Source organism: Chrysemys picta, chromosome 17 (assembly GCF_011386835.1).
Source record: "Chrysemys picta bellii isolate R12L10 chromosome 17, ASM1138683v2, whole genome shotgun sequence".
Classification (NCBI taxonomy): domain Eukaryota; kingdom Metazoa; phylum Chordata; order Testudines; family Emydidae; genus Chrysemys; species Chrysemys picta.
The window spans coordinates 4614630-4641391 of record NC_088807.1 but is presented as its reverse complement, the minus strand read 5'-3'; the positions used below and the strand labels follow the sequence as shown (position 1 = coordinate 4641391).

The 26762-nt window shown below is 58.1% G+C and overlaps 1 protein-coding gene across 2 annotated transcripts; it reads left to right on the top strand.

Annotated features, from left to right (window-relative positions):
* Nucleotides 1–26762, top strand: CLIP3 (CAP-Gly domain containing linker protein 3). Of its 2 annotated transcripts, none has more exons than XM_065571797.1 (14): nucleotides 1–139; nucleotides 3504–3654; nucleotides 13427–13566; nucleotides 14321–14414; nucleotides 15335–15496; nucleotides 16007–16125; nucleotides 16643–16879; nucleotides 17501–17636; nucleotides 17844–17972; nucleotides 20214–20348; nucleotides 20502–20625; nucleotides 21187–21251; nucleotides 21843–21915; nucleotides 23554–26762. In XM_065571797.1, exons 2-14 carry the CDS (start codon nucleotides 3519–3521, stop codon nucleotides 23606–23608), a joined length of 1605 nt encoding a protein of 534 aa, XP_065427869.1. In that variant the 5' UTR covers nucleotides 1–139; nucleotides 3504–3518; the 3' UTR covers nucleotides 23609–26762. The 2 variants fall into 2 exon arrangements, with proteins under 2 accessions (XP_065427869.1, XP_065427870.1); XM_065571798.1 differs by having other exon boundaries at nucleotides 21187–21255.

Genomic DNA, 26762 nt, shown 5'->3' with positions numbered 1-26762 from the left:
CCGCAGCCCCATCCCCCCGAGGAGGCGGGGATGCAGCGCTGATGCTGGTGCTGATGCTGCGGGCGGCGCATGGGCTCTGAGCGGCTCCGGACCAGCGCCAGCGCCCGGGCACCGAGACACGGAGCGATCCTCGTCCGCGGTAGGTGCGGCCCGGGCGGGCCCCCATCGGGCCGGGCCCAGCTGCCCCCGCCCCGGGGGGAGGGTCGGGGTTTATCTGGGGCCCGGCTGGGATCAGCCCCCGCCCCCCAGCCGGGCGAAGATCAGCTCCCTCCCCTGCCCCCATCGCCCCACTTCTGCCCGCCCCACCCGTCACCCCCACCGCCCCCCAACCAACCCGCCTGTACCCCATCGACCCCTGCCCCCTTCCCCATCGACTGATCACCCCACCTGTACCCCATCCCCCCTTCTCCCGTCACCCCTCCCGTCCTTCCCCATCCATCCCCACCGCCCCCCAACCAACCCACCTCTACCCCATCTCCCCCCTTCCCATTCCCCTCCCATCCTTCCCCATCCATCCCCACCGCCCCCCAACCAACCCGCCTGTATCCCATCGCCCCCTACCCCCTTCCCCATCGACTGATCACCCCACCTGTACCCCATCCCCCCTTCTCCCGTCACCCCTCCCATCCTTCCCCACCCATCACCCCCACCGCCCCCCAACCAACCCATCTGTACCCCATCGCCCCCCCTTCCCATTCCCCTCCCATCCTTCCCCATCCATCCCCACCGCCCCCCAACCAACCCGCCTGTATCCCATCGCCCCCTGCCCCTTCCCCATCAACTGATCACCCCACCTGTACCCCATCCCCCCTTCTCCCGTCACCCCTCCCATCCTTCCCCATCCATCCCCACCGCCCCCCAACCAACCCGCCTGTATCCCATCGCCCCCTGCCCCTTCCCCATCGACTGATCACCCCACCTGTACCCCATCCCCCCTTCCCGTCACCCCTCCCATCTTTCCCCATCCATCCCCACCGCCCCCCAACCAACCCATCTGTACCCCATCGCCCCCCCTTCCCTTTCCCCTCCCATTCTTCCCCTTCCATCCCACCCCCCCAACCAACCCGCCTGTACCCCATCCCTCCCATCCCCCCTCCCATCCTTCCCCGTACACCCCATCACCCCCCAACCAACTCGCCTGTACTCCATCCCCCCTCCCATCCTTCCCCCGTCCACCCCATCAGCCCCGAACCAACCCGCCTGTACCCCATCCCCCTTCCCATCTCCCCTCCCATCCTTCCCCTGTCCACCCCATCACCCCCAACCAACCCGCCTGTACCCCACCCCGTCCCATCCCCCCTCCCATCCTTCCCCCGTCCACCCCATCAGCCCCAACCAACCCGCCTGTACCCCATCCCCCTTCCCATCCCCCTCCCATCCTTCCCCCGTCCACCCCATCACCCCCAACCAACCCGCCTGTACCCCACCCCCTCCCATCCCCCCTCCCGTCCTTCCCCGTACACCCCATCACCCCCCAACCAACTCACCTGTACTCCATCCCCCCTCCCATCCTTCCCCCGTCCACCCCATCACCCCCAACCAACCCGCCTGTACCCCACCCCCTCCCATCCCCCCTCCCGTCCTTCCCCCGTCCACCCCATCACCCCCAACCAACCCGCCTGTACCCCACCCCCTCCCATCCCCCCTCCCGTCCTTCCCCGTACACCCCATCATCCCCCAACCAACCTGCCTGTACCCCACCCCGTCCCATCCCCTCTCCCATCCCTCCCCCATCCACCCCATCAGCCCCAACCAACCCGCCTGTACCCCATCCCCCTTCCCATCCCCCCTTCCATCTTTCCCCCATCCACCCCATCACCTCCCAACCAACCTGCCTGTACCCCATCGCCCCCTTCCCCATCGACTGATCACTCCAACTGTATCCCATCCCCCCTTCCCATCCCCTTCCCATCTCCCGTCCACCCCCATCACCCCCCAACCAACCCACCTGTACCCCATCTCCCCCCAAACTACCCTGTCACCCCCCCTTCCCAGCTGTACCCCAGTGCCCCTCCCTGACTCTCCATCCTCCCCCAACTACCCTGTCACCCCCACCTGTCCCCCAGCCACCCCATTACCCCCACCCTTCCCATCTGTACCTCCAGTGCCCATCACTGCTCCCCCAGCCACCCCATCACCCCCACCCTTCCCATCTGTACCCCAGTGCCCCTCCCTGCCCCTCCATCCTCCCCTGCCCCAATCCACCCATTCCTATCCCCATCCACCCCACAGTCCTGCCCTGTGTGCCCCATTCTCCCCTCTAGGCCTTGACAACGCCCCCCCCCCATCATCTCCCTCCACTCTCATGTCCTGATCCTTCTCCCTCACCCCCAACCATCGGTCCCATCCCCCCCGCCTCCCCACTGCAGGGCCATCCCATTTCTTCCCCTTTGTCCACCAGTCCCGCTGTTTCTGGGGCTCTTGTGCCCTGCAAGGGACTTTTGGATGTCAGGCCAGGGGTGTGTATGGGGCGGGGGGGAAGGGGAGTGTCCAAGGGAACCCCCCTCCAATTCCCCCCTCTGCTGAGACCAACGCCCCCTCTTTCTCTTCCCTGTTGCACACACGGCAGGGGGAGGGGCTGGGGAAGCCCCATCCGCAGCCGGGGCAGCGGTTCTGATCCGCAGGGCAGGCCCATGTGGACCGGTGGTGGGAGAGGCCTGGCTCACCTTTCCCATAGGAGCGTTTGGGAGATGGGAGGTAGGGGGCTCTGAACTGCTGGGCTTTCCTAAGCTGGAGCAGGAGACAACAGTGTACGCTCTGGTGAGATGGGCAGAGGCAGTGGGGTCTCATGGTTAGAGCCAGGACTCCTGGGTTCTATTTCCAGCTCTGGGAGGGGAGTGGGGTCTCGTGGTTAGAGCCAGGACTCCTGGGTTCTATCCCCAGCTCTGGGAGGGGAGTGGGGTCTCGTGGTTAGCGCCAGGACTCCTGGGTTCTATCCCCAGCTCTGGGAGGGGAGTGGGGTCTCGTGGTTAGCCCCAGGACTCCTGGGTTCTATTTCCAGCTCTTGGAGGGGGAGTCTATCTGTTGTGATTGCAAGGAGATGGTGAGCCTAGGCCCGCCCATAGCTAAACGCCCTCCCCCCTTAAGCATGGGGGAGGGACCAGTGAACCCAGGCCTGAGTGAGTACTGGGGACAACAGATGAAAGAGCAGAGACAGGAGTGGGGCCTAGTGTTTAGAGCAGGGGACTGTAATTTGACCCTGGATTTCAGTTCCCCTTCTGCCTTGCTGCAAGTATGCCCCTTCACTGGTCCATGCCTCAGTTTCCCCATCACCATTTTTTTTAATAATACCAAACTCACTGTGGGGAGGCGGGGGCGAGCCTGTGGGGCTTAAAATGAACGTGAGCCCATGGGACAGAGGGTGCTGCAGAGATGCCAGGTCTGATCCTATTAGCCCTGCCCAACGACGGCGAATCGACCCTTGGGTGTGGGGGGGGCGCGGTGGGTTCTGCTGATTGTTCAGAGACCTGGATGTTTTTTTCCCCCCTTCCCTCCGCAACCAGGAGTAACAACCCATCATGACCAAAGACGACTCAGCCGAGCTTCCCTCCGAGGAGGCGCGCCAGCCGCTGGAGTTCCAGAGCCCCGTCCTGGAGCGGAGGAAGAAACCCATCGTCCATCCCTCCGCCCCTGCACCCTTGCCCAAGGACTATGGTGAGCTCGCCCCGCCGCCTGCCCGGGGGCTTGTCTGTGTCTTGCTCTCACCCTCCTTTCGTTCCCCAGACTTCCCCTGGCTTTGGATCCAAGGGCCAAGGCAGCCGCACGGGGTAACATTTCCCGTTACCAAGGGGCCTCATCCCCAGAGGGGCTGAGCACCAGCCCGTGAGAGGCAGCGTGGCCTACCAGCTGGGGCCACGGGAGAGTTGGGTTCAGTCCCCATCTCTGCTGCTGATCTCCTGCTCGCTGTGTGCCTCAGTTTCCCCTCCTGCCTGTTGTCTGGTTTGACGGCACGCTCTCTAGGGCAGGGGAGGAGGGGGGCGCTTGCTCTGAGTCTGTGCACAGCCCGACACAGTGGGACCCCGATTTCAGCTGGGACCCCAGGGCGTTGCCATGATGCACGTATGAGTGGCAGGTGCTCAGAACTTCTAGGGATCAGACTCCAGCATCCAAATCCTAGCTCTTGTCATTAAGGGGTCTCAGAACCCCATTTGACAGATGGGGAAACTGCTCCATGCCTCAGTTTCCCCCAAAATCACCCAGCAGGGTGGGGGCAGAGCTAGGATTAGAACCCAGGTTTCCCGGGGCCTAATCCAGTGGTGGATTCACTAGGCAGCACTGCCTCCCCGCATTGGCCTATGGGTGACAAGGATGTAGTTGTAGTCTCCTCCCGTGCGACGCTGTGTCATTCAGCTTTTAACCCCAGGGCCAGGTGCCCTGGTGTCTGAATCCTTCTACTTATCCGCCATGCGTTCCACCCCGCCCCCCACCACAGCGGCTCACCGCTGCTCGGACAGGGCCAGCTCCGAGCCAGCAATCTCCACGGCCCAGTCAGGCCCCGCTGTCTGTGCTGAGGCTGCCAGCAAGAGGGGACTGTGCTGTCTGCCGTCTGAGAAAGCGGGCTGAGACCAGCCAAACTCGCTTCATGTAAGCCGCCGACCCGCGCGTCAGTGCTAATGGAGCTGGGCCATAGAAACCGAGGCCTGATCTGAGCGGAGTTAGGACCAGTTTGTGTCAGGTGGGAATATGATTCTTTCTCCCTATACAAGGCGGATGGGTTATACCGGTATAGCGCCTATAGGTGGGAATAGTTATCCATGTCTGAGCATCCTGACGCCTGTAAAACTGCACCCGGGTCTCCTCCGTTAACTAGACTGGGATAATTAAGGCAGGACGACTTGGGAGGGGAGACAAAATCCCTAGGCTGGATTTGAACCAGAGGTTCTGAAACCTTCCCTTTGACCGCTGGGGCGGGCGGGCTGGCTGGCTCCATGGGCCTGAAATTTACGACCGAATTACCCCTCTCAGGAGCAGGACCCGGTGGAGGTGTGCCGGGGACGAACTGGCAGGTGATCGGTTTCTAAACACAGCCCAGTGATTCAGCGATGCGTCATCGGATGTCATTATTCTGGAAAGTCTCCCCCCCACCCACTGCTGCTTTTGCATGAATTTGGCTAGGACGGTGGCAAGAGCAGTATAGATTTTTGTTTGGGGAGGCGGGGAGAGGAGAGAAGAGCACGTGTCTCACCAGCAATAGAAATGGGGGGGGGGGCTGACGTTGGAGCCTTTATTTATGATGATTGGATTATGCTGTGAGTATTTTGGCAAATAAGATTAGCTATGAAATCCACGCTAGGAATATGCTTACAGCAAGTGCTAGGACAATAAGCTTAGGGGGGAGTTTTTGCAGCGTGGATTGTGTGGGAGACCCATTGGCTCTGCGCAGGTCTCCAGGTGCTTCCACCTTGCCGTGATTAATTAAAAGAACCCAACAATTTAAAACAAAAGGTGAATGCAGTGGAAGGTTGATCTTGTTTGCCTGAGACTCAGGAGAGCCAGGGTCTATCCCTGACTCCCCTACTGACTCCTTGTGTGATCCCGGACAAGTGACTCAATCGTACCGTGCCTCAGTTTCCCCATCTGTAAAACGGGGAGAATAACCCTGCCTTTGTCTATTTAGATTGCGTGCTCTTTGGGACAGGGACTGTCGCTCACTCTGTGTCTGTGCAGCGCCCAGCACAACGGGGCGCCGGAGCTTTAATCATTTAGCAGTGGTGGAAGGTGTCAGATAGACGGCCCCAGACAGGCGGAGATATGGTTTGTTTATCTGAGAGTTCAGTCTCCAGGGCCGTTCAGGCCCCTGATTCTTTGCTTGCTGCGAGCTGAGGCCCACAGACTCATTTCACCAAAACAGCCTGTGAATAGTAAAAGACGGCTGGTGACTACCCGCCTGGCTAGAGTTGGAACCAGTGACCTCCACCCAAATGGTTTCTTATGTAGTTGAGACAGTTATTTGTTTAATCATAATTATTATCCTTTGTTTTATTTATTTATTTATTAGTAGTAATACTGTAATGCCTAGTCATGGCCCAGGAGTCCACTGTGCACGGTGCTGCACATATTAATGCTATTAGGTGTGTTACGGTAACACCTAGATGCCCCAGCCGTGGACCAGGAGTCCACAGTCCCTGTACATTTTTTATTGCTATTAGGTGTATTGCGGTAGAACCTAGGAGCCCCAGTCACAGACCAGGACTCCATTGTGCCAGGTGCTGTACATTTTTTTGCTGTTAGGTGTATTACGGTAGCACCGAGACACCCCAGTCACAGACCAGGACTCCATTGTGCCAGGTGCTGTACATTTTTTTGCTGTTAGGTGTATTACGGTAGCACCGAGACACCCCAGTCACAGACCAGGACTCCATTGTGCCAGGTGCTGTACATTTTTTTGCTGTTAGGTGTATTACGGTAGCACCGAGACACCCCAGTCACAGACCAGGACTCCATTGTGCCAGGTGCTGTACATTTTTTTGCTGTTAGGTGTATTACGGTAGCACCGAGACACCCCAGTCACAGACCAGGACTACACTGTGCCAGGTGCTGTATTTTTTTTGGGGGGGTTTTAGGTGTATTGTGGTAGCCCCTAGGCACTGCAGTCGTGACCCAGGCCCCCGTTTAGCTTACGTGGCAGGGGCTGGGCTCTCCGCTCCGCAAGGCCTGCTCCCATCCCGCAGCGGCGGCACTGGGAGCGGGACGAAGTCTTAGGCAGCTGGGCATTTTTACAGCATTTACCGGTAATCACAATCACCAGTTTAGCCGGGACTGAAAGCCGCGGCCTGAGCCGAGCAGCGGATCCCAGAATATGTCCTGCCAAATGGAAAAAGCAGCTTTGATGTTATGCAAATGGGCGGTTGGCTCAGCCTAGAAGAATCCAGCAAAGGCAAATGAAAGGCAGGGTGTGATGGGATGTCAGATGGATCACGGGGCTGGGGAATGGGACCTTTCCCATCAAGGGGTGCTGGCTCCAATCCAGCCCCAGGGTGGGGGAACTGGCTGGCTCTGGGTGGGACACAGGATCTTTCTCCTCTTGGGGTCTCCAATTCCAATCCAGTACCTGGAGGAGGGGCTGGCTGGCTCAGGGGATGGGGAATGGGATATGGGACCTCTACCCTCTAGGGGGTGTGGGCTTTGAGCTGGCGCCAGATTGGGAAGACTGGCTGGGATATGGTGGGGACCGGGATATGGCACCTCTCTCTAGGCGGCGTGGTCGTTGATCTGGTCTCAGGGCAGGGGGACTGGCTGGCACAGGTGCTGGAGGTGCTCTGTGAGGTAGGAGCCGCAGGGGGGGAGGATAGCAGACAGTGCGGCTGCCTGGTTTGCGGAGGAATACCATCAATCTGGCACCTTTCACCCGTGTGAAATTGACTCAAAAGCCTCCCCGTCACACAGCCCAGCTCTTGTGCTGCTCACAAGCTGTGTTTTATCCCCGTGTGCTGCCTCCTGACAGGCCATTCTGAAAAGCTCTCTCCTTTGTCCAAGGGCCCTGCACTCAGGAAATCTATACCTCAGCCCCAGAGTCAATTAGATGATTGAAACAATTGAAACGATGTTTAGTCCTCCCCAAATCAACTGGAGAAACTGAAGCACGGTACAGTTTATTAGGCCAGTTTCTGCTTTTATTAGGTAGATGATAGGGTTACCATATGTCCGGCTTTTCCCGGACATGTCCGGCTTTTTGGTAATCAAACCCCCGTCCGGGGGGAATTTCCAAAAAGCCGAACATGTCCGGGAAAAACACTCCCTGGCTTACCTTAGAGCGGGCGCCGGGGGCTGCTGTGCTCCCTGACTCCTGGGCTCTGTAAGCGCCGAGCTGCCCGAGCGCTGCTGGCTTCGGGCAGCCCCCATGCCTCTGGACCCTGCGCCCCCGGCTGGGCGCTTCCCCTCCCGGGCTCCAGCTGCGCTGGGGAAGCGCCGGCCAGGAGCACAGGGTCTGGGGGCTGCCCGGCAAACCGTGAAGCCGGTAGTGCTCGGGCAGCCCTTTTTGCGTGGCTGGGAGGGAGGAGGGGGAATGCGGGGCGCTCAGGGGAGGGGGCGGGGTTAGGGCAGGGACTTTGGGGAAGGGGCGGAGTTGGGGCGGGGCCAGAGCCCCGTGGAGGATCCTCTTTTTTTATTTTTTAAATATAGTAACCCTAGTATATGATGGTAGTGTCTGGAGCCCCCAAATCAGTACCCCTTTGTGCTGGGTGCTGCACAAACACAGCAGGTATGGCAGCCCCATACCCCGCCCCCATTAGGGCCCCGTTGGGCCGGGCGCTGCCCAGACACACAGTGACCGAGATCAGGGCCCCGTCGGGCCGGGCGCTGCCCAGACAGACAGAGACCGAGATCAGGGCCCCGTCGGGCCGGGCGCTGCCCAGACACACAGTGACCGAGATCAGGGCCCTGTCGCACTGGGCACTGCCCAGACTCAGCAAGAGATGGTCCCTGTCCAAAGACCTTCCAGGCTAAACAGACAAGGCAACCCAAGGCCGGATGATTCTCCCCCCAGTACAGCTGTGGACGCTGAAGCCCAGAGAAGGCAGGGTTTTCAAGCCCTGAACTTGTAGCCAGATTTTCCAAAGAGCCGGGGTCAGCCCTGAAAAATGGAGCAGATGTTTCAAGCAAGATGAGAGCTCAATGTGCTGAGTGTTTTGATTTGTGAGGGTTATTGCTTCTATCTAGTGCATGAAAGGGAGGGGAACTCCCCTCAAAGTTTGCTTCTCTTCTACCCCATCTGTGTAATGCAGAGTGGATGATTGAACCTAGGAGTTCTGCATGGTAGCCCACTGCCTTAACTACAAGGCTGTGGGGATGACCTTAGGGAGATGGTGCCATGCTCAGAGCTCTGCCAGGAAAGGGTTTATTTGCTGGCAGGCGTAAGGGATAATTCTCCACTGGCATAAAATTCGTGGGGCCTATTTTTATGTCTTTATTTTCTTTTCTAAAGCTGCTTCAGGTTTTGGGTTATAAACTCGGGCTCGAGCCTGTTGGACTCGGCGGTAAATCGCACGTTGATTTCAACAGCAACGGGCGCGCCGCCCCTTTCGCTCGCCTCCCGTGTCCCCACCCGGCGCACCCTGCTTCTGCACGGCGCGTCCGAGAGGCCGCGCTCTCATCTGCACGTGTGTCAAGACACGTTCCCCCCACCCCTCGTGCGTGGCAATCCGGCTACTTCCGCTGGCGTGGCTCTCTGCACGGATGAATCGGAGCCCGGAGAGCTGCCGTGCCGTGGTGCTCGCGAGCGACAGTCATGCTGGCCTGTTTTGGCCGTTGGGCTGCCGCTCAGGCAGTGTTTCATAAGAAGCTGTTGCTGGGGGAGGGAAGATCCAGGCTTTGTGTTTCCTTGGCAGGCTGAGACAAGCTCTTGTGTGAGGGTCCACTGCCCGGGCTATTTATCTCTAGGCTGCCTGCAAAGGGGATAAATATGGCTGCACCGCAATGTCGGCTCACTAGAACGTTAATCCCTGCCGTGGTTAATTCAAAGGACCCTATGAGTCAGGACTGAGTCAGGGTGGTACTGGGGGGTGGGAGCGGGGGGATCGGTCCATCAAAGTGTGGGTGGAGAAGCCTATAGGAGATACTCTTCCCTCTCAACGAGTGCTGGTCCTTCTGCTTTGCTGCAGGGAGCAGGGTGGGTGACTCAGTAGAGGGCGCTCTGCCTTTGTATTCAGTGTTGACCCACTGTGGGAGCTGCGCTGCAGGGCTTCAGTAGGGGGCGCTCTCCGCTTGCAGTCAGGGCTGACCCCAATGCGGTGCTAGGAGGCGCTGCACTGCAGGGCATCAGTAGGGGGCGCTCTCCCCCTGCAGTCAGCGCTAACCCCAAAGTGTCACGAGGGGGCGCTGTGCTACTGGACTTGGCGTCTTTCAGATCAAATGCGAAACTGACACCCGAAATCCTCCCGGTGATCCTGCCACGCTCTTTGCAATATAGTGGTGTTAGCCCATTTAGCCAGGGCACTGTGGTTAACTGCAGCCTACTTCCTTCCAGTCCCTCATGCCGTGTCAATTATATACAGGGTTTTTCTTTACTTTCTATCCTAAACTGATGTACCGTGTTGCCGTTGAACGCTGCTGCGCCCCACCCCAGAGGAGGCTGCATTCATAGAATCATAGATTCTAGGACTGGAAGGGACCTCGAGAGGTCATCGAGTCCAGTCTCCCGCCCACATGGCAGGACCAAATACCGTCTAGACCATCCCTGATAGACATTTATCTAACCTACTCTTAAATATCTCCAGAGATGGAGATTCCACAACCTCCCTAGGCAATTTATTCCAGTGTTTAACCACCCTGACAGTTAGGAACTTTTTCCTAATGTCCAACCTAGACCTCCCTTGCTGCAGTTTAAGCCCATTGCTTCTTGTTCTATCCTTAGAGGCTAAGGTGAACAAGTTTTCTCCCTCCTCCTTATGACACCCTTTTAGATACCTGTAAACTGCTATCATGTCCCCTCTCAGTCTTCTCCTTTTCAAACTAAACAAACCCAATTCTTTCAGCCTTCCTTCATAGGTCATGTTCTCAAGACCTTTAATCATTCTTGTTGCTCTTCTCTGGACCCTCTCCAATTTCTCCACATCTTTCTTGAAATGCGGTGCCCAGAACTGGACACAATACTCCAGCTGAGGCCTAACCAGCGCAGAGTAGAGCGGAAGAATGACTTCTCGTGTCTTGCTCACAACACACCTGTTAATACATCCCAGAATCATGTTTGCTTTTTTTGCAACAGCATCACACTGTTGACTCATATTTAGCGATCCCTGCACAAATATGAAAGGAGGGTTGTTTATATGGTTATGGCGGAAGTCACCAGGTGGCGCTGTGACAATCTTATCAATTCTTTCTCTTAGCCTGTGAGCAGTGGTCAGTCTTGGAATCCACGCTGGGCTCTTTTTCGGGGTGCTGTTTCTCTTTGGAGGAGCTATTGCAAGCAGCAGGAGATAGCTCAGAGTTGTGAGTTCAATGCTTGAGGGGGCCACTTAGGGATCTGGGGCAAAATCAGTACTTGGTCCTGCTAGTAAAGGCAGAGGGCTGGATTCGATGACTTTTTGGGGTTCCTTCCAGTTCTATGAGATAGGGATATCTCCATATATTATTTCATTAAGCCGCTGCTTCAGTCTCCCCAACTCAACTCCCGAGTCTTTGGGCAGAATTGCTCCCTGGGAACCAGCCATTGGTATTTGGCCAGAAAGAGGGCAGGGGTCAGATGGGAGAGAGAAAAAAAGGTGGTACTCTTCCAAGCTCCGCCCACTAAATACGCCCCGCCCATGTGTGTCGCCAAAAGGAGATGCTGCCCACAGCAGATCGTGCTGACGTTCATAAAGGGGGCCGTGGTGCCGCTTGGTTATCTCGGCTCCATACGCTGAGTTGCCCCTCGGTGGGGTTTGTCCCTGGGCTCTGCTAGACTCCTGGACTCAGTGTGACAGAGAAGGCAATTTCCTGCAATCTCCCGGCCCAACCTGATTGAATTAAGCGTCAGTATCCTAAGGGTTGTCTACCTTTGCAACGCTACCGTGGTAAAGCAGGTCAGCTACGCTGCTGGAGCGCGCCGGTGTAGATGCTACCCGTGCCGATGGGAGGGGTCCTCCTGTCACTGAGGTTAATCCATTTCCTCGGGAGGCGGAGCTGGCATTACTCCGTCGGTGTCACATCGTCAGGAGACACATTTCAGTGGAGACACATGTGCCGCTAAGGCATAGCTGTGTAGTGTAGACCAGGCCTAAGGCAACAGCTCACTTGCGCCCCGAGGAGACATCCGTTGTCAGCTGATCAGCTGTTACAGAGGGGACGAGATCCGACGCCCAAACTGGACCGGCGAGTGACTCTCAGATTCACGGCGGGGCTGGTTCTGAGCGAGAGCCGTTGTGAACTTGTGGCCACAAAAAAACCGCTGGGTGGGATTACAAAGACTGATCACCGTCCAGAGCCCTTGTTAGAGCCCAGGTGATTGCCCAATCCTTGCCCTCTGCCGGCTCCAGGATTTTGGCTGCCCCAAGCAGCCAAAAAAAAAAAAGCCGCGATTTGCGGCGGCAATTCGGCGGGAGGTCCTTTGCTCCCAGCGGGAGTGAGGGACCATCCGCCGAATTGCCGCCGAATACCTGGACGTGCCGCCCCTCTCCGGAGTGGCCGCCCCAAGCAGCTGCTTGCCAGGCTGGTGCCTGGAGCCGGCCCTGTCTGCCACTGGAGGAGCATCCGCGCCCAACCAGCAGGTGTTGCAGGAGATACTTTGTATTTTGGGTCTCTCTGCCACAGTCACAGCTATTGCAGCCAGTGATGTAGCCTCACTTGATCAGCGCGTCTCTGGACTGGCCAGCTCCAGCGCGGAGTCGATTAATAGCCCAGGGCTGTTCTGGGGGAGAGGCTCAGCTGGTGGGAGCCGGAGCGTGCAGGTGACAGGGTCGCTGGTGTTTGTCTGACTGGGTGACGGTGTTAGGGCTTTAACGGTGGCCAGAAACCTTTGTTGGGACGTTCAGCATCCGGGTTATGTCTTGGGTCCGCGCGTCGCCTTGTGCGCTCGAGTCTACTAGCAACTTCCCGGCGTATCTCAGGAGGAGCAATACGGCTGAGGCAGGCAGATTTGCTGGGGATCAGGCTGCCTGGATGTATCCCGCTGGGATGCACGACTCCGCCCCAGAGAGGCGATGGCTGAGGAACTGGGAATCCAGAGCGGGTGCCCCTGCTGGACCCCAGAAGGGGAACACGGGCGCAGTTACCCTGAACTGTAACCGACGACGCCTTCCTGATTGCGGAAGAGAAACAAAAATTCTTATGGCTGCTCCCAAACCCCGCCCGGCATATTGGGCATTTCCGTGACCTGCTCTGGCCTGGCCTCACATGAAATCGTTAACACAGCGGACGTTTAAACAGGCTCACTCTTTCCTGAGACGAGGGGGGCGGTTCACACCTCACCGAGCAATTACTTCAGACTCTGCCTGGGGACGTGTTTTCTGGGCAGCCAGAAAACCTAGCTGGTGTGTAAATGAAAGCGGAGATTCTGGAGAGCAGGAGAGTCGGTTCAGAGAGGGGCAGGTCTGGCACGCGGGCACATACTGGGTGTAGCTGAGCCCTGGCGGATGGGGGGGCCTGCATGCTGTTTGCAACCACCTCTGTCCAGGGACTGGTGTAAATGAAACAAGCTGTGCTCAGAAAACACCCAGACGCTTCATCGCTCCCGGTTCTGCCACTGGTCTGCTGGGTGACTTTTTGCACGTCCCTGCCCTGCTCTGTGCCTCAGTTTTCCCTCCCACTTCTGACTATGTAGGCAAGAGCTAACTGGTGTCCCTGCAGCACCCAGCACAAGGGGGCCTTGGTCTGTGTTGGGACCTCTAGGTGCTACTGTCATACAGGCTCGGTGTGGTGTGGTATCGATTTTGGATGGGGAGTCAGGTGCTACCATAGTGCACCTAATAAAGGGGTAGATTCCCCTTTTTAAAGACCTTCCTTCTCTTTCCAGCTTTCACTTTCTTTGATCCGAATGACCCGGCTTGCCAAGAAATCCTCTACGACCCCAAGACCACGGTCCCGGAGCTGTTTGCCATCATCCGCCAGTGGGTGCCCCAGGTGCAACATAAGATTGATGTGATAGGCAGCGAGGTGAGTGAGGGGAACCGACGCGCCTTGCACAGTGCCTGCGTCCGCGCGGCCTGGCGCTGGGGAGAGGCGCCAGGTTGCCCGCCCTGGGGACACGGGACGCGCCGAGGGGGGGCTGCAGCTGGGTGAAACCGGCACACCCTGATCAGAGAAGGGCCTGATTCCACCAGGGGGTCTGAGATCGGTGCCACAGCGGGTCAGAAAACAGTCCACAGGAAATTACGACGCAGAGTCTAGTGGGTAGAGCTGGGCGGGGGCTGGGCGTCAGGACTCCTGGGTTCTGTTCCCAGCTCTGGGAGGGGAGAGGAGTTGAGCGGGTTAGAGCAGAGAGGGGCTGGCAGCCAGGATTCCTGGGTTCTATCTTCAGCACTGCCACTAAGTCGCTGTGTGACCCTAGGCAAGTCCCTTCCCCGCTTTGTGCCTCAGTTTCCCCCTTCTGCCAAAGGGGCAGTGCCTGCCTTCGAGATCCCCGGGGCAGAGGTGCACCGTGTTGCTGCTGTTAGAAACTCCCATCAGGCCTCCCTTGCTTGTCTCTTGTATCCCCCAAGTCCCCGTCACCAGGGACCTTCCCACTCCATGCTGGGTGCAGTTCTGACCTGGAAATTAACCGGAGATGCAGCAGGATGGCAGGTGGGGGTGGGGAACGCGGCTTGACCAGCTCTGACCAACCCCACCCCCTGCTCTCCCTTTCCCCTCCCCCTCTTCTCCTCCCCCCAACCCTCTCTCCCCCTGCCCTCCTCCCCTCTCTCCCCCCCAGATCCTGAAGCGCGGTTGCCATGTGAACGACCGGGATGGCTTGACCGACATGACGCTGCTTCATTACGCCTGCAAAGCCGGGGCGCACGGTGTCGGTGAGCCGGCGGGGTGGGGTGGGGGGAGGGGGACGGGCTGCACAGTGGGCTGGGAAGGGGTAGGCTCCCTTTTGGGGGTCGCCCTCTATCTCAGCTGAGGCGCGAATGGCTGAATCCCCTGGTTGGGGGGCAGGGAGCTGCTGTCCTGGAGCAATTGGGACAATCTGGGGGGCTCACACTCCCCCACGCAGGCTCTGCCTCCGTGCCATGGGCTAACCCCGCACTTGAAGGGGGGTCGCAGGCGGCCCCCATCCCCTTGAGGCAGGGCCAGCATCGGGGGACCTATTCCTTCCCCTGTGGAGCAGGATCGGGGCCATTTTCCTCCTGCACAGAGGTGTGTGTGGGGGCCCCTCAGTGCTCACCTCAGCTGCTGGGCCACCTCTGCTTGGTGGCGGGGGGGTGGGGCCTGCTGTACTCTCCCCAATCTGCCCCACACAAAGCTCCCTGCTCGAGTAGGGTTGGCTGGACCCCCTGGAGCAGGGAGGCTGGGAGTTTAAAAACCCACTGAGACACCTCGGGTAAATCCCCACACTCAGAGCGATGGGCTCAGGCTCTCGCCAGACCCAGGCAGCGTCAGTTACACCCGGGACAGCTCCCCACGCTCAGAGCGATGGGCTCAGGCTCTCGGCAGACTCAGGCAGGCATTAGTCACATCCATTGCTGTATTTCGGGCTTTCCCCCCTATTCGCCATGGCTGGAGAGCTGCTTCCTTTCCAATGCAAGCCAAGCTCCTCCTGGGGTCCCGTGACTCAGGGAGCCGGGGGTCCCGGCCTGGGCCCAGCGTGCCTCTTCCTTCCTCCAGTCTGGAGTGGGCTGCTGTCCCTCTCCTGCAGTAGCCTCAGGGGGAGGGCGGTTCCAGGGGCTGTGGTGCCCACTCAGAGGTCTGATCCCATCGCCTTTGCCCCCCCTTCCCCCCTCAGGTGACCCTGCTGCTGCCGTCCGCCTCTCCAACCAGCTGCTGGCCCTGGGGGTGGATGTGACCCTGCGTAGCCGCTGGACCAACATGAACGCGCTGCATTACGCCGCCTACTTTGATGTGCCTGAGCTCATCCGCATCCTGCTCAAAGGCTCCAAGCCCAAAGGTGAGCCGGGGCGAGAGGTGGGGAGACACAGGCCGAAGAGGCGGACGCTTCCCCCTGAGTCCAGCTGGGGGCCCCCCGGAGTGCTACTGCCCCGTGGCTCTGCGGTTGCATTGCCCTGGCCCAAGCGGGTTCTATCCCCAGCTGTGGAAGGGGAGTGGGGTCTAGTGGTTATGGGGGAGGGGCTGGGAGCCAGGACTCCTGGGTTCTATCCCCAGCTGTGGAAGGGGAGTGGGGTCTAGTGGTTATGGGGGAGGGGCTGGGAGCCAGGACTCCTGGGTTCTATCCCCTGCTCTGGGAGGGGAGTGGGGTCTAGTGGTTAGAGCAGGGGGGCAGCTAGCCAGGACTCCTGGGTTCTGTTCCCACTTCTGTCACTGACTCATTGTGTGACCTTGGACAAATCACTCCCTGTGCCCCTGCTTCCCCTCTAGCCCTTGGCCTGGGGGGAGGCAAGTCCCTTCAGGGCAGGGGTCGATGCCTCACCCTGGGCCGTGTCCGCGCTTTGCCTTGCAGTGCTCAACTCGACCTGCAGCGACTTCAACCACGGCACGGCGCTGCACATCGCCGCCTCCAACCTGTGCCTGGGGGCTGTGAAGTGTCTGCTGGAGCACGGGGCCAACCCCGCTGTCAGGGTGAGAGTGCGGGGAACGGGAGCTAAACTGCCTAGAGGGGAGGGGATGACCTTATACAGACAGGAGACCAGCTGGGGCAAGATAGGGGGGGAGTTGGCAGCACATAAAGGACACCAGACTGTCAGGATATGGACCGGGGGGGGCGGGGAGGAGGGAAGGGGGAAGTGGCAGCAAACAGAGGACCTAACTGGGGGGATATGGACTGGGGGGAGGGGCTGCAGGCAAAGAGGGGGCCCTGACTCTGGGATATGGACTGAGGGGAGGGGCTGCAGGCAAAGAGAGGACCTGACTATGGGGATATGGCCTGGGACTGGGGCTGCCTGGAAAGAGGGGACCTGACCCATGGGGATATGGACTGGGGGGAGGGGCTGCAAGCAAAGAGGGACTCTGACTCTGGGATATGGCACAGGGGATGGGGGAGCGCACACAGACAGCCTCTCGGGCCCTTTCCCCCCTCCCCCGGCAGCCCCGTCCCCTCCCCCCCGTCCCAGCCTCTCTCCCGCTCTGCCCCCTGCAGAACAGCAAAGGGCAGGTGCCGGCCGACGTGGTGCCCGACCCCATGGACATGACGCTGGACAAGGCCGAGGCCGCCATGGTCGCCAAGGAGCTCAAACAGCTGCTGCTGGACGCCGTCCCCCTGAGCTGCAACCTGCCCAAGGTCACGCTGCCCAACTACGACAACATCCCTGGCAACCTGATGCTCACCTCCCTGGGCCTCAAGCTCGGGGAGCGCGTGGTGGTGGACGGACAGAAGGTACCGGCCCGTCGGCCCCCTCTGGGAGCTCCCCAAGCAAAGGGGCGGTGGGCTGGGCCGGGCTTGGATGGGGGATCTCGGAGCAGAGCGGGGTGGGGGCTCAGTAGGGGGCGCTGTGCTGCAGGGAGTGGGGTGGGGACTCAGTAGGGGACGCTCTCCCCTCGGTGCCTGCGCTGACCCCAGTATGGTGCTAGGGGGCGCTGTGCTGCAGGGAGTGGGGTGGGGGCTCAGTAGGGGCGCTCTCCCCTCGGTGCCTGCACTGACCCCAGTATGGCAGTAGGGGACTCTGAGGTGCAGGAAGTGGGGTGGGGACTCAGTAGGGGGCGCTCTCCCCTCGGTGCCTGCGCTGACCCCAGTATGGCAGTAGGGGGCGCTGTGTGCAAGGAGCGGGGTGGGGGCTCAGTAGGGGGCGCTCTCCCCTCGGTGCCTGCGCTGACCCCAGTATGGCAGTAGGGGGCGCTGTGTGCAAGGAGCGGGGTGGGGGCTCAGTAGGGGGCGCTCTCCCCTCGGTGCCTGCGCTGACCCCAGTATGGCAGTAGGGGGCGCTGTGTGCAGGGAGCAGGGTGGGGACTCAGAACGGCCCCAGCGTCTGGCTCTGACAATCTGTTTGCGTCTCTGTAGCTGGGCACCCTGCGTTTCTGTGGCACGACGGAGTTCGCGAGTGGCCAGTGGATTGGGGTGGAGCTGGACGAGCCAGAGGGCAAGAATGATGGAAGCGTTGGAGGAATACGCTATTTCATTTGCCCTCCGAAGCAAGGTAAATAGAGCCCGGACGCCTGGGTTCTGTTCCCAGCTCTAGGATGGGAGTGGGGTCTAGAGGCTATGGGGTGGGACTGGGAGCCCGGACGCCTGGGTTCTGCTCCTCTCTCCAGAAGGGAATATGGCTTAGTGGATACTGGGCTTTACAGCTAAGTATTTTCTGAGTCCACCATTGACTGTTGGGTTTTTTTCTCCATCTTCTCAGGGGTTTTTGCCTCTGTGTCTAAAATCGCCAAAGCCACAGACCAGATGCCGTCATCGGTGACGTCCACCCCAAAAACCCCCCGCATGGACTTCTCCCGCATGACCGGGAAGGGCCGGAAGGACAAGAAAGGTAGCGGGGCAGTTCTAGCGGCTGAAGCAGCAGGGGCTGGGAGCCAGGACTCCTGGGTTCTCTCCCCAGCTCTGGGAAGGGAGTGGGGTCTAGTGGTTAGAGCGGAGGGGAGGGGGCTGGGAGCCAGGACTCCTGGGTTCACTTCTATGCCCAGCTCTGGGAGAAGTGGGGTTTAGTGGTTAGAGCTGGGCGGGGGGAGCGGTGCTGGGAGACAGGACTCCTGGGTTCTCTCCCCAGCTCTGGGAAGGGAGGGGGGTCTAGTGGTTAGAGCGGGGGGGGGGAGGGGGCTGGGAGCCAGGACTCCTGGGTTCACTTCTATGCCCAGCTCTGGGAGAAGTGGGGTTTAGTGGTTAGACCTGGGCGGGGGGAGCGGTGCTGGGAGACAGGACTCCTGGTTTCCACTCCCAGCTCTGGCACTGATTCTGGGCGTGACCTTGGGTGTGCCCTTTTCCTCCCATGTCTCATTTGTCCCCATCTGGAAGGGTACTTGGCTAATTAACCCTGAAGACCCTTTATCACCGGGGGTGGGTGGAAAGAGCTGACCTGGCCTTTGGATCTCAAATCTCATCAAGGGGCTTGACACGGCAGCCGATTAATCAGGGGCGGCTGGGGCAGGACTGTGCACCGGGCTCTTTGCTAGGAGATAAACCAGGCGCCTCCTGGCCCTGTCCTCGGATCGTGCCTGCCCCTCCGAGTCTGGCGGGGGAGAGGTCAAAGCCCCGGCAGACTGGCCGGCTCTGGTGCGGCAAAGAGCGGAGGGGAAAATGTGCATGCTATTTACATATGCAAATTAGAAAGGCCCAGCCTCCTCACAAACCAATCCCACCAGTTCTCCCCACCCATATGCCTCACTCCTCCCCCATATTCTAGTCAGTCTTCTCCTCTCCACCCCCTGCCCCCTTTCCACCCCCTCCCTCAGCCAACCTGGGCTTGGCATAGAATCATAGAATATCAGGGTTGGAAGGGACCTCAGGAGGTATCTAGTCCAACCCCCTGCTCAAAGCAGGACCAACCACAACTAAATCACCCCAGCCAGGGCTTTGTCAAGCCAGGCCTTAAAAATCTCTAAGGATGGAGATTCCACCACCACCCTAGGGAACCCATTCCAGTGCTTCACCACCCTCCTAGTGAAATAGTGTTTCCTAATATCCAACCTAGACCTCCCCCACTGCAACTTGAGACCATTGCTCCTTGTTCTGTCATCTGCCACCACTGAGAACAGCCGAGCGCCATCCTCTTTGGAACCCCCTTTCGGGTAGTTGAAGGCTGCTATCAAATCCCCCCTCACTCTTCTCTTCTGTAGACTAAATAACCCCAGTTCCCTCAGCCTCTCCTCGTAAGTCATGTGCTCCAGACCCCTAATCATTTTCGTTGCCCTCTGCTGGACTCTTTCCAATTTGTCCACATCCCTTCTGTAGTGGAGGGACCAAAACTGGGTGCAATACTCCAGGTGTGGCCTCACCAGTGCCGAATAGAGGGGAATAATCACTTCCCTCGATCTGCTGGCAATGCTCCTACGTATACAGCCCAATATGCCGTTGGCCGTCTTGGCAACAAGGGCCCACTGCTGACTCATATCCAGCTTCTCGTCCACTGTAATCCCCAGGTCCTTTTCTGCAGAACTGCTGCCTAGCCAGTCGGTCCCCAGCCTGTAGCAGTTCATGGGATTCTTCCATCCTAAATGCAGGACTCTGCACTCGTCCTTGTTGAACCTCATCAGATTTCTTTTGGCCCAATCCTCCCATTTGTCTAAGTCACTCTGGACCCTAACCCTACCCTCCAGTGTATCTACTTCTCCCCCCAGCTTAGTGTCATCTGCGAACTTGCTGAGGGTGCAATTCATCCCATCCTCCAGATCATTAATAAAGATGTTGAACAAAACCGGCCCCAGGACCGACCCCTGGGGCACTCCCCTTGATACCGGCTGCCAACTAGACATGGAGCCATTGATCACTACCCGTTGAGCCTGACAATCTAGCCAGCTTTCTATCCACCTTATAGTCCATTCATCCAAGCCATGCTTCTTTAACTTGCCAACACCTCCTGCTGTGGGCTCCTCCCCCTGTTCCCTCCAAGTCACTCATTGGAGGAGAGCGGAAAAGTTGAGGGCGGGGAGATGGCAGGATTGGCTTAGAGATGGGCAGGGGGCAAGGTTTCAATCACCGCTCTGGCACCAGGCTAACGCAGCTGCCGCTGGAGGTCTGGGCAGCCCTGGGCTGGTCTCACTGCCTCTCCGTTCAGTTCTCAGGAAGAAATCTCCCTCCGTGGGCAGCCTGGACCGAGAAGGGCTGAAGATCGAGATCGGGGACCAGGTGCTGGTGGCGGGGCAGAAGCAGGGCATCATCCGGTTCTACGGCAAGACGGACTTTGCGCCGGGTAAGGTACCCGGCTGGCGGGAGGGCAGAGGTGCCGATTGGTGGGTGGAAAAGACTGTAACAGGGTCTTTTAGCTCTGGCGTGGGAGTCCGGGGTTTGAGCCCGCGTCTCGTGCTGGGAAATGGACTCTGACGGCTTCTTATCCCTTCGCCAGGTTACTGGTTCGGCATCGAACTCGACAAGCCCACGGGGAAACACGATGGCTCCGTCTTCGGGGTCCGGTATTTCAGCTGCTCCCCTAAACACGGAGTCTTTGCCCCACCTTCCAGGGTCCAGAGGTACGTTTCTCCTGGCTTTAGCTACGTGTGAGCATGAGCGATCGCCTTTTGGTGGCTGACCCCACTGAGGGTGGCTGACCCCACTGACCCCCACTACTGCTACTTTAGCTCAAGGGTGGGAACCTGCGGTTTGTTGTGCTGGGTTCAAATCCCGCTCCCTGAGGGGCGCATGTATGTGGGAGTACAATTTCCTGACGCTTCTGACAGCTCTGATTCTAATTGGCAAGGACGCGACAGCCTCCAAATCATCCTAACGAAGCCCCCTTGAGTGGCAGATATCCTCCCCGTAGAGCAACGGGACTCGTCTGAGGCAAATGGCGCAGAAGTGGCTTCCCCCGGATTATCCGCCTCCCGTTTTTAAGAGGCTTTGGGACGGCTCTCAGGCCTCGCCTGTGCGGAGGGTTCGCCCTGATCCCAGTCACCAGTATGCGAGCAGCCTTCCTTGTCTATCACCGGTGGTTGGAATCTGGGCAACTCCCTGGCGTCGGTAAGGTCCTGCCTGCTCCACACCTCCGTGAACAAGCCTCTCTTCTCTGCCTTTTCCCTGCCCCTCCCTTGCAGGATCGGCGGCCCCAAAGACTCCCAGGGAGATAGCAGTTCGGTGAAGAAGGTGCACCAAGTCACTAGTAGGTATACTCGGGATCCTCCGCTTTTCCCTTCCCCACAGCGACGGGAGGGACCAGGGGCGAAGCCCACCCCACCTGTGACTCCACTGGCCTTGCACTGGGGGGTGACTTAACTAGTGAGGCCATGGGGACATCCAGTCTTCCCCAGCGATTCCATCTGTGCCCAAGTCATGGCCCCATGGAATCTCTCTTCGGTGCTTATGTGACCCCCCCTCCTTCCCCGGCACTGTCCTCTCCGAGCATCTCACAATCGTTAAGATGTGTTCAGCTTCACATTGTCCCTGGGAGGCAGGGCTATTTAGCCCCCTTGCACAGATGGGGAAACTGAGGCACGGACTTGCTCAACGTCACGCGGGGAATCTGTGGCGTAGCAGGTCGTGCTCCAACCCCTGCTCTACGCTCCCCTCATTCTGCCAGCGTCGTTCCCCCAACACACACTGCCCTCATCCCAGGCGAGCAACCTAACCACGAGGCCTGTGCCCCCTCCTGGGTTTGTTGCCCTGTCATTCCACCAGGGTTTGTTAGAGGGCGTCGGTTGCCCCCGGGTACAGTACTCCATTTAAAGCGACGGCGTTCTCCCTTCTCTCGCAGTGTCACAGCCAAAGCGCAACTTCACAGCAGTCAGGACCCCAAAAGACATCACGTCAGAAAACTCCATCTCTAGGTAAGGTGGGGAAGGAGCTGGGGGCAGGGCGGGTGGTTTGGGTGGGGAAGCAATCGCCACCCTGACTCCCAGACACAGAAATGACCCTCTGCGTACCCCCCCCCTTCCTGACACTCTCCTGGGTAAGTAACACGTACCTGAAAAGCAAGGGGGGAAATTCCCTGTAGCATCCCCTAGCGCTACTCCCAGCTTAGAACTGGAGCCAAAGGAAAAGAGAGAAACACCATTTCCTGTGCTGGAAGCTGTTCTCGGACAGGGGCTAGGCAGCCGGATGATCCGTGGGTCCCTTCGGCACTTTAATTTAGGGGGTCCCGCTCAGGCCCCAAGCAGAGTGCACTGGATGGAAATAGCCCTCCGGGACCCCCCCGCCCCCATTGCTGGCCCATGTGGAGCTGGTGTAAGAACCCAGCTCCCAGTGTAGGGCATGGGTTGGGGCGTAGCTGGAGCACCCTGCGCTGTGGTTATTCTCTGTCCACCAGGGCCCATAGGGGGCCGATTGGGGGTGTGGCCAAAGCACCCTGCTGTTTCTATTCTCTGCTCCCCAGGATCCATGGGGGGGGGGGGCTCAGGAACGCGGGGGGAGTGCACCGCGCTGTGGCTATTCTCTGCCCACCAGGCCCCCTGAGGAGCAAACAGGAAATGAGTGCAGCCTCAGCGCTAACTTACTGCTAGAGCAGCCCCGAGGCTGCTCTGACTTTACAATGCAGGCCGGGCAGGGCCCTGCACAGGAAGCCTATGGGGAGGACAAAGCTGGCTTAAAGCCATTGTAAACCACCTTCCCTGTCTCAAGTGAGAATAACAGCCCCAAACCCCTGGGATGTGCCAGCCAATCGGGAAAGAGAAGCCAGCACCAGTTGTTTCAGAGGATGATTGATAGAGTCGAAGCGGTTAAGGCCAGAAGGGACCGTTAGACCATCTAATCTGACTCTGCAAGCCCTTCAGTTTCACTCGATACCGCTGTATCAAGCCCTGACTTTAGCTAGACTTCGGAGTTTCAGTCTTCAGGAGCTTAACCTGTTGTGAGCCCCACACAGATCTAGCCGGGGGGGGGGGGGGGGGGGGAATACCCTTTCCCTGGCTGCCTACATAGCTGTGGTGGTTATTTATTATGTGAATTACGGTAGTGCCAAAAAACCCCAGTCACAGACAAGGACCCCTTTGTGCTAGGGCTGTACATTTGTATTGCTATTAAGTGTATTACGGTAGCTCTCAGGCACCCTAGTCCTGGATCAGAACCCCATTGTGCTAGGGGGCTGGACATTTTATTGCAAGTAAGTGTATTACGGTAGCACCCCCAGTCATGGAGCAAGACCCCATTGTACTAGGTGTTGTACATTTTTATTGCTATTAGGTGTATTATGGTAGTGCCTCGGTGCCCCAGTCACAATGGTGAGAGGTGCTGCACAGTTGTGTTGCTATCAGGTGTATTACGGTAGCGCCCCAGTCTTGGACCAGGATCCCGTGGCGCCAGGCGCTGTACATTTCTATTGCTGTCAGGGGCTGTACAAACACAGAACAAAGAGCCAGTCCCTGCCCCAAGAAACTGACCTGCTGCCTTCTCATTTCCTCTCCCCCTGCCTTCGGGGTCCCTGCTGTGAGCTGCCTGGCGAGCGCTCCCCCCTCTCTCGTCTCTTTCAGATTACTCTTCTGCTGTTGGTTCCCCTGGATGCTGCGTGCAGAGATGCAGTCCTAAGGCCTCGGCGCGCGCCTCTCCCGTCCTCCGCTCTGTCCTCTGTTCTCCAACTAACCGAAAGACTGCTCTCCCCGTTGGGCTCTCATCTCCCCCCCTCCCGCCCCCGAGTCGCAGTTCTAGTGAACCCCAGTGCCTTGGTACCATTGAACGTCGCCCCCTGTAGTCCGCGAGAAAGGCTGCACTAACCCCCCCCACCCCACCGCGCGTATGCACCCCACACCCCGGGTAGACGTGACATGGGCTCGGAAGCTCCCCTCGTTGATTTCTCCCCGACCCCCCTCCGGGGCGCAGTGGCACGAACACAAAACCTCTTTGGTACAGATTTCCCTCTGCGGTTTGATTGCTCTGAGCCTGACGCTCGGGGTAAGGCGGATCCAGGATCCCCAGAACCTGGCCCTTTGAGTTGCTCCCCAACTAAACGTAATCTAACCTGGCCTCTCTCTACATCTCTGTAGCAGCGTGGACAGGGTCAGGTTATAACACGCCGAGTGTGGAAGTAGTGATCCTCCCCAGTTTAAGCCGCCTTTTTCTCTGGGAATCATGTAATGCTCACCTTCCAGGATCAATGCTATTCGATTGCTCAGTTCCTTCCAGGGAGGAGATCTGGCTTATAGAAACCGGTCTCATGCTGGACCTTAAGGAGCAGTGAGATTTGGGGGGACCTTCCTCTCTGGAAGTAGTGCGGGCCCCCTTCTGAGAAAGCCCCTGTCCCCCGGGATTCACTCTGGGGCCCACTGTTCAGTTACCAGGGGGAAAATCAGTGCATGAGTGTATTTCTAAGGTAGATCAGCGCTTACTGAAATTGCTAAGCATTCCCCTTGAGACACAACTGCTCCAAGGACCAACTGATGTTGACTTCAAAGCTTGGAGCAGTTTGTACCGGGGTCGGGGGTCTCTTAACACGGCGGTTGTCTGGTGCTCCTCTGTCCCTCTTTCATTCTCATCGATGCGTTCCCCTCGGCGCGATCGCTCTTTGTTGCAGGCAAACCTGCCGGGCTTTTTTCCTTTTGAGCTGTTTAGAAAAAATATATATTTTTAAAAGAAAATGACCCTTAATAACTATCTTAAAAGAAAAATTAGCCGTGGATGGCATGTTGATGTTCCCCACCGAGCCAAAGGTCTGTCTAAACGTGAACGTTGTCCTGTTTAACTCTCCCGGTTAGAGCAGTCCAGTCCCAGGCCAGTTAAAGCAGTACGGTGGATTTATACTGGGATCAAGGTGCTTATATCAGTCTAGCGGAGAGAAAGGGGAATAAACTATACTGGCTACAAGACACCTTTATCCTGGTATAACTAAACTCTACACAGGGGTTATATCAGTGTAACGGTATCAGTTAAAAAAAACACCTCTAGCCCACACGCTTGTGCCAGCACAAAATCCGTGTGTGGAACTGGTGTAAGGGAATGAGGTGCCCCCTTTCCATGTGGGAATAGCTATCCTGGTGTAAGCACACTGATCCTGGTAAAACTGCGTCCACACTAGAGGGGAGTTGTACCGCGTTAGCTGGTGCGGTCTAGTGAAAGGGGGACAGCGTTTGGGGGCAGGTCTCGGGAATGCTGGGAAGCCGGAGGCATTTGGGATGTTGACAACCGCCTCCGAGTGGCTGCTTTTGGGAATGGCGTAGAGCTCCCTGTCTGAGTGGCTGGGCTCGGCTACGGGCAGCAAAAGGTACTGTGGCCTGCTCTCGTCGGGGGAGAGCTACAGATAGTTGGCTGGGTACTGCCCAAGACAGGGCATGGGTCATTGCTAGAAACCAGGAACAGCTGCATAGAATCTATCCCTCCATCCATCCCACTGAATCCTTGGATCCATCCGTCTTATCCCTCCACCCATCCTTCCTGATCCCTCTATCCTCAGATCCATCCATCCATTTTCTCCCTCCATCTCTCCGTTCTTCTCCCTCTATCCTCAGATCTATCCTTCCCTCCATCCCCCACCGCTGCTGCCATGTCCCCCAATGTCACAAACTAGGAAAGCGGGAGAAAACGACTGGTCAACCTGCTTTCTCTGGGGTGTCCTGTTAGTAAGCAGAGGTAGCCTGGTCCAGTGGTTAGAGGTGGGGAAGCCAGGACTCCTGGGTTCTATTCCTGACACTGGGAAGGACAAGGGAAAAGGAAGCCCAGACACCTGTTCTATTCCTGACACTAGGAAAGGTGCGCTGGGCAAAGGAATAGAAAGCCAGGACTCCTGGGTTCTGTTCCTGGCATTGAGAAGGAGCGTGCCACTGACACTATGGGCAAGTCCCCGTGCCTCTGTGTGCCTCAGTTTCCCCCAGCTACAAAATGGGGATGAGGATATTGACCCACCTCACTGAGGGGTCATGGAGCTTGAATAACGAAAAGGCTTTGAGCAGCTCCTCCTGGAGACACGGCGCAGTATCAAGCAGTGAACAAAGGACCTGGGCCCAGCGTACTTTAAAACGCCTCCAAATGGAACAGCTTCTTGGTCACCAGGCCAGAATCCTAACCACCCTCTCCAAATCCTCCAGCCTTCCTCCTTGTCTTTCTGTTGCATTTTGTGAGAGCTGGGAAAAGCCAGGACTCCTGGGTTCTATTCCTGACACTGGGAAAGGAACCTTGCCCCCCACACGTATCGCCATCCCTATCAGCTGTTATGAGTACGAAACACACGCATCGCCTCATCCTCTCAGCTTCCTCTCTAGCCCAATAAAAAGACCCCCCCGCTTTCTCATTTTCTTTTTACTAGCAATAAAACCTCCCCCGCAATTGCTCAGTTTCACCGTAGTCACGAGGGGGTATCCTGGGCCTTCCCCCGTTTCATCCAGACCCCGAGTCACCCCGGCCGGGCCTGCGTTTCCGATGCTAACCGTCGTCGGGGACCGCTGTCCAAATGCTAACCTGGCCCCAGTCCGGCTCGGACTCCTTTGCAGCGGTCCCCGCCATGGCCTCAGTGTTTGTATAATAGAAATCACACGTCGGATGGAGTTTCTTTAACACTATTTTTAAAATTTGTAACCCATTCTCCTTGTAAATTGTTTAGCGAGTGGCTTGTTACTCCCGCTGACGATCTCGCTGTTAACTTTGCATGCCTTGTCCCTTTCCCCGTCCATCCAGGATCTCTGGAAAACTCAGCATGAGAAGAAATCAGTATGCCTATTGCTTATCTGTCATTAATAAAGAGTGTTTCTATGTG

Excerpts from the sequence above, each read along its gene's own strand:
- CLIP3 (XM_065571797.1), top strand. The coding sequence starts at position 3,519 with ATGACCAAAGACGACTCAGCCGAGCTTCCCTCCGAGGAGGCGCGCCAG. Across the intron at positions 13,567-14,320 it reads TTGATGTGATAGGCAGCGAG|ATCCTGAAGCGCGGTTGCCA; the intron begins GTGAGTGAGGGG and ends TCTCCCCCCCAG. Across the intron at positions 21,916-23,553 it reads TCAGAAAACTCCATCTCTAG|ATTACTCTTCTGCTGTTGGT; the intron begins GTAAGGTGGGGA and ends CGTCTCTTTCAG.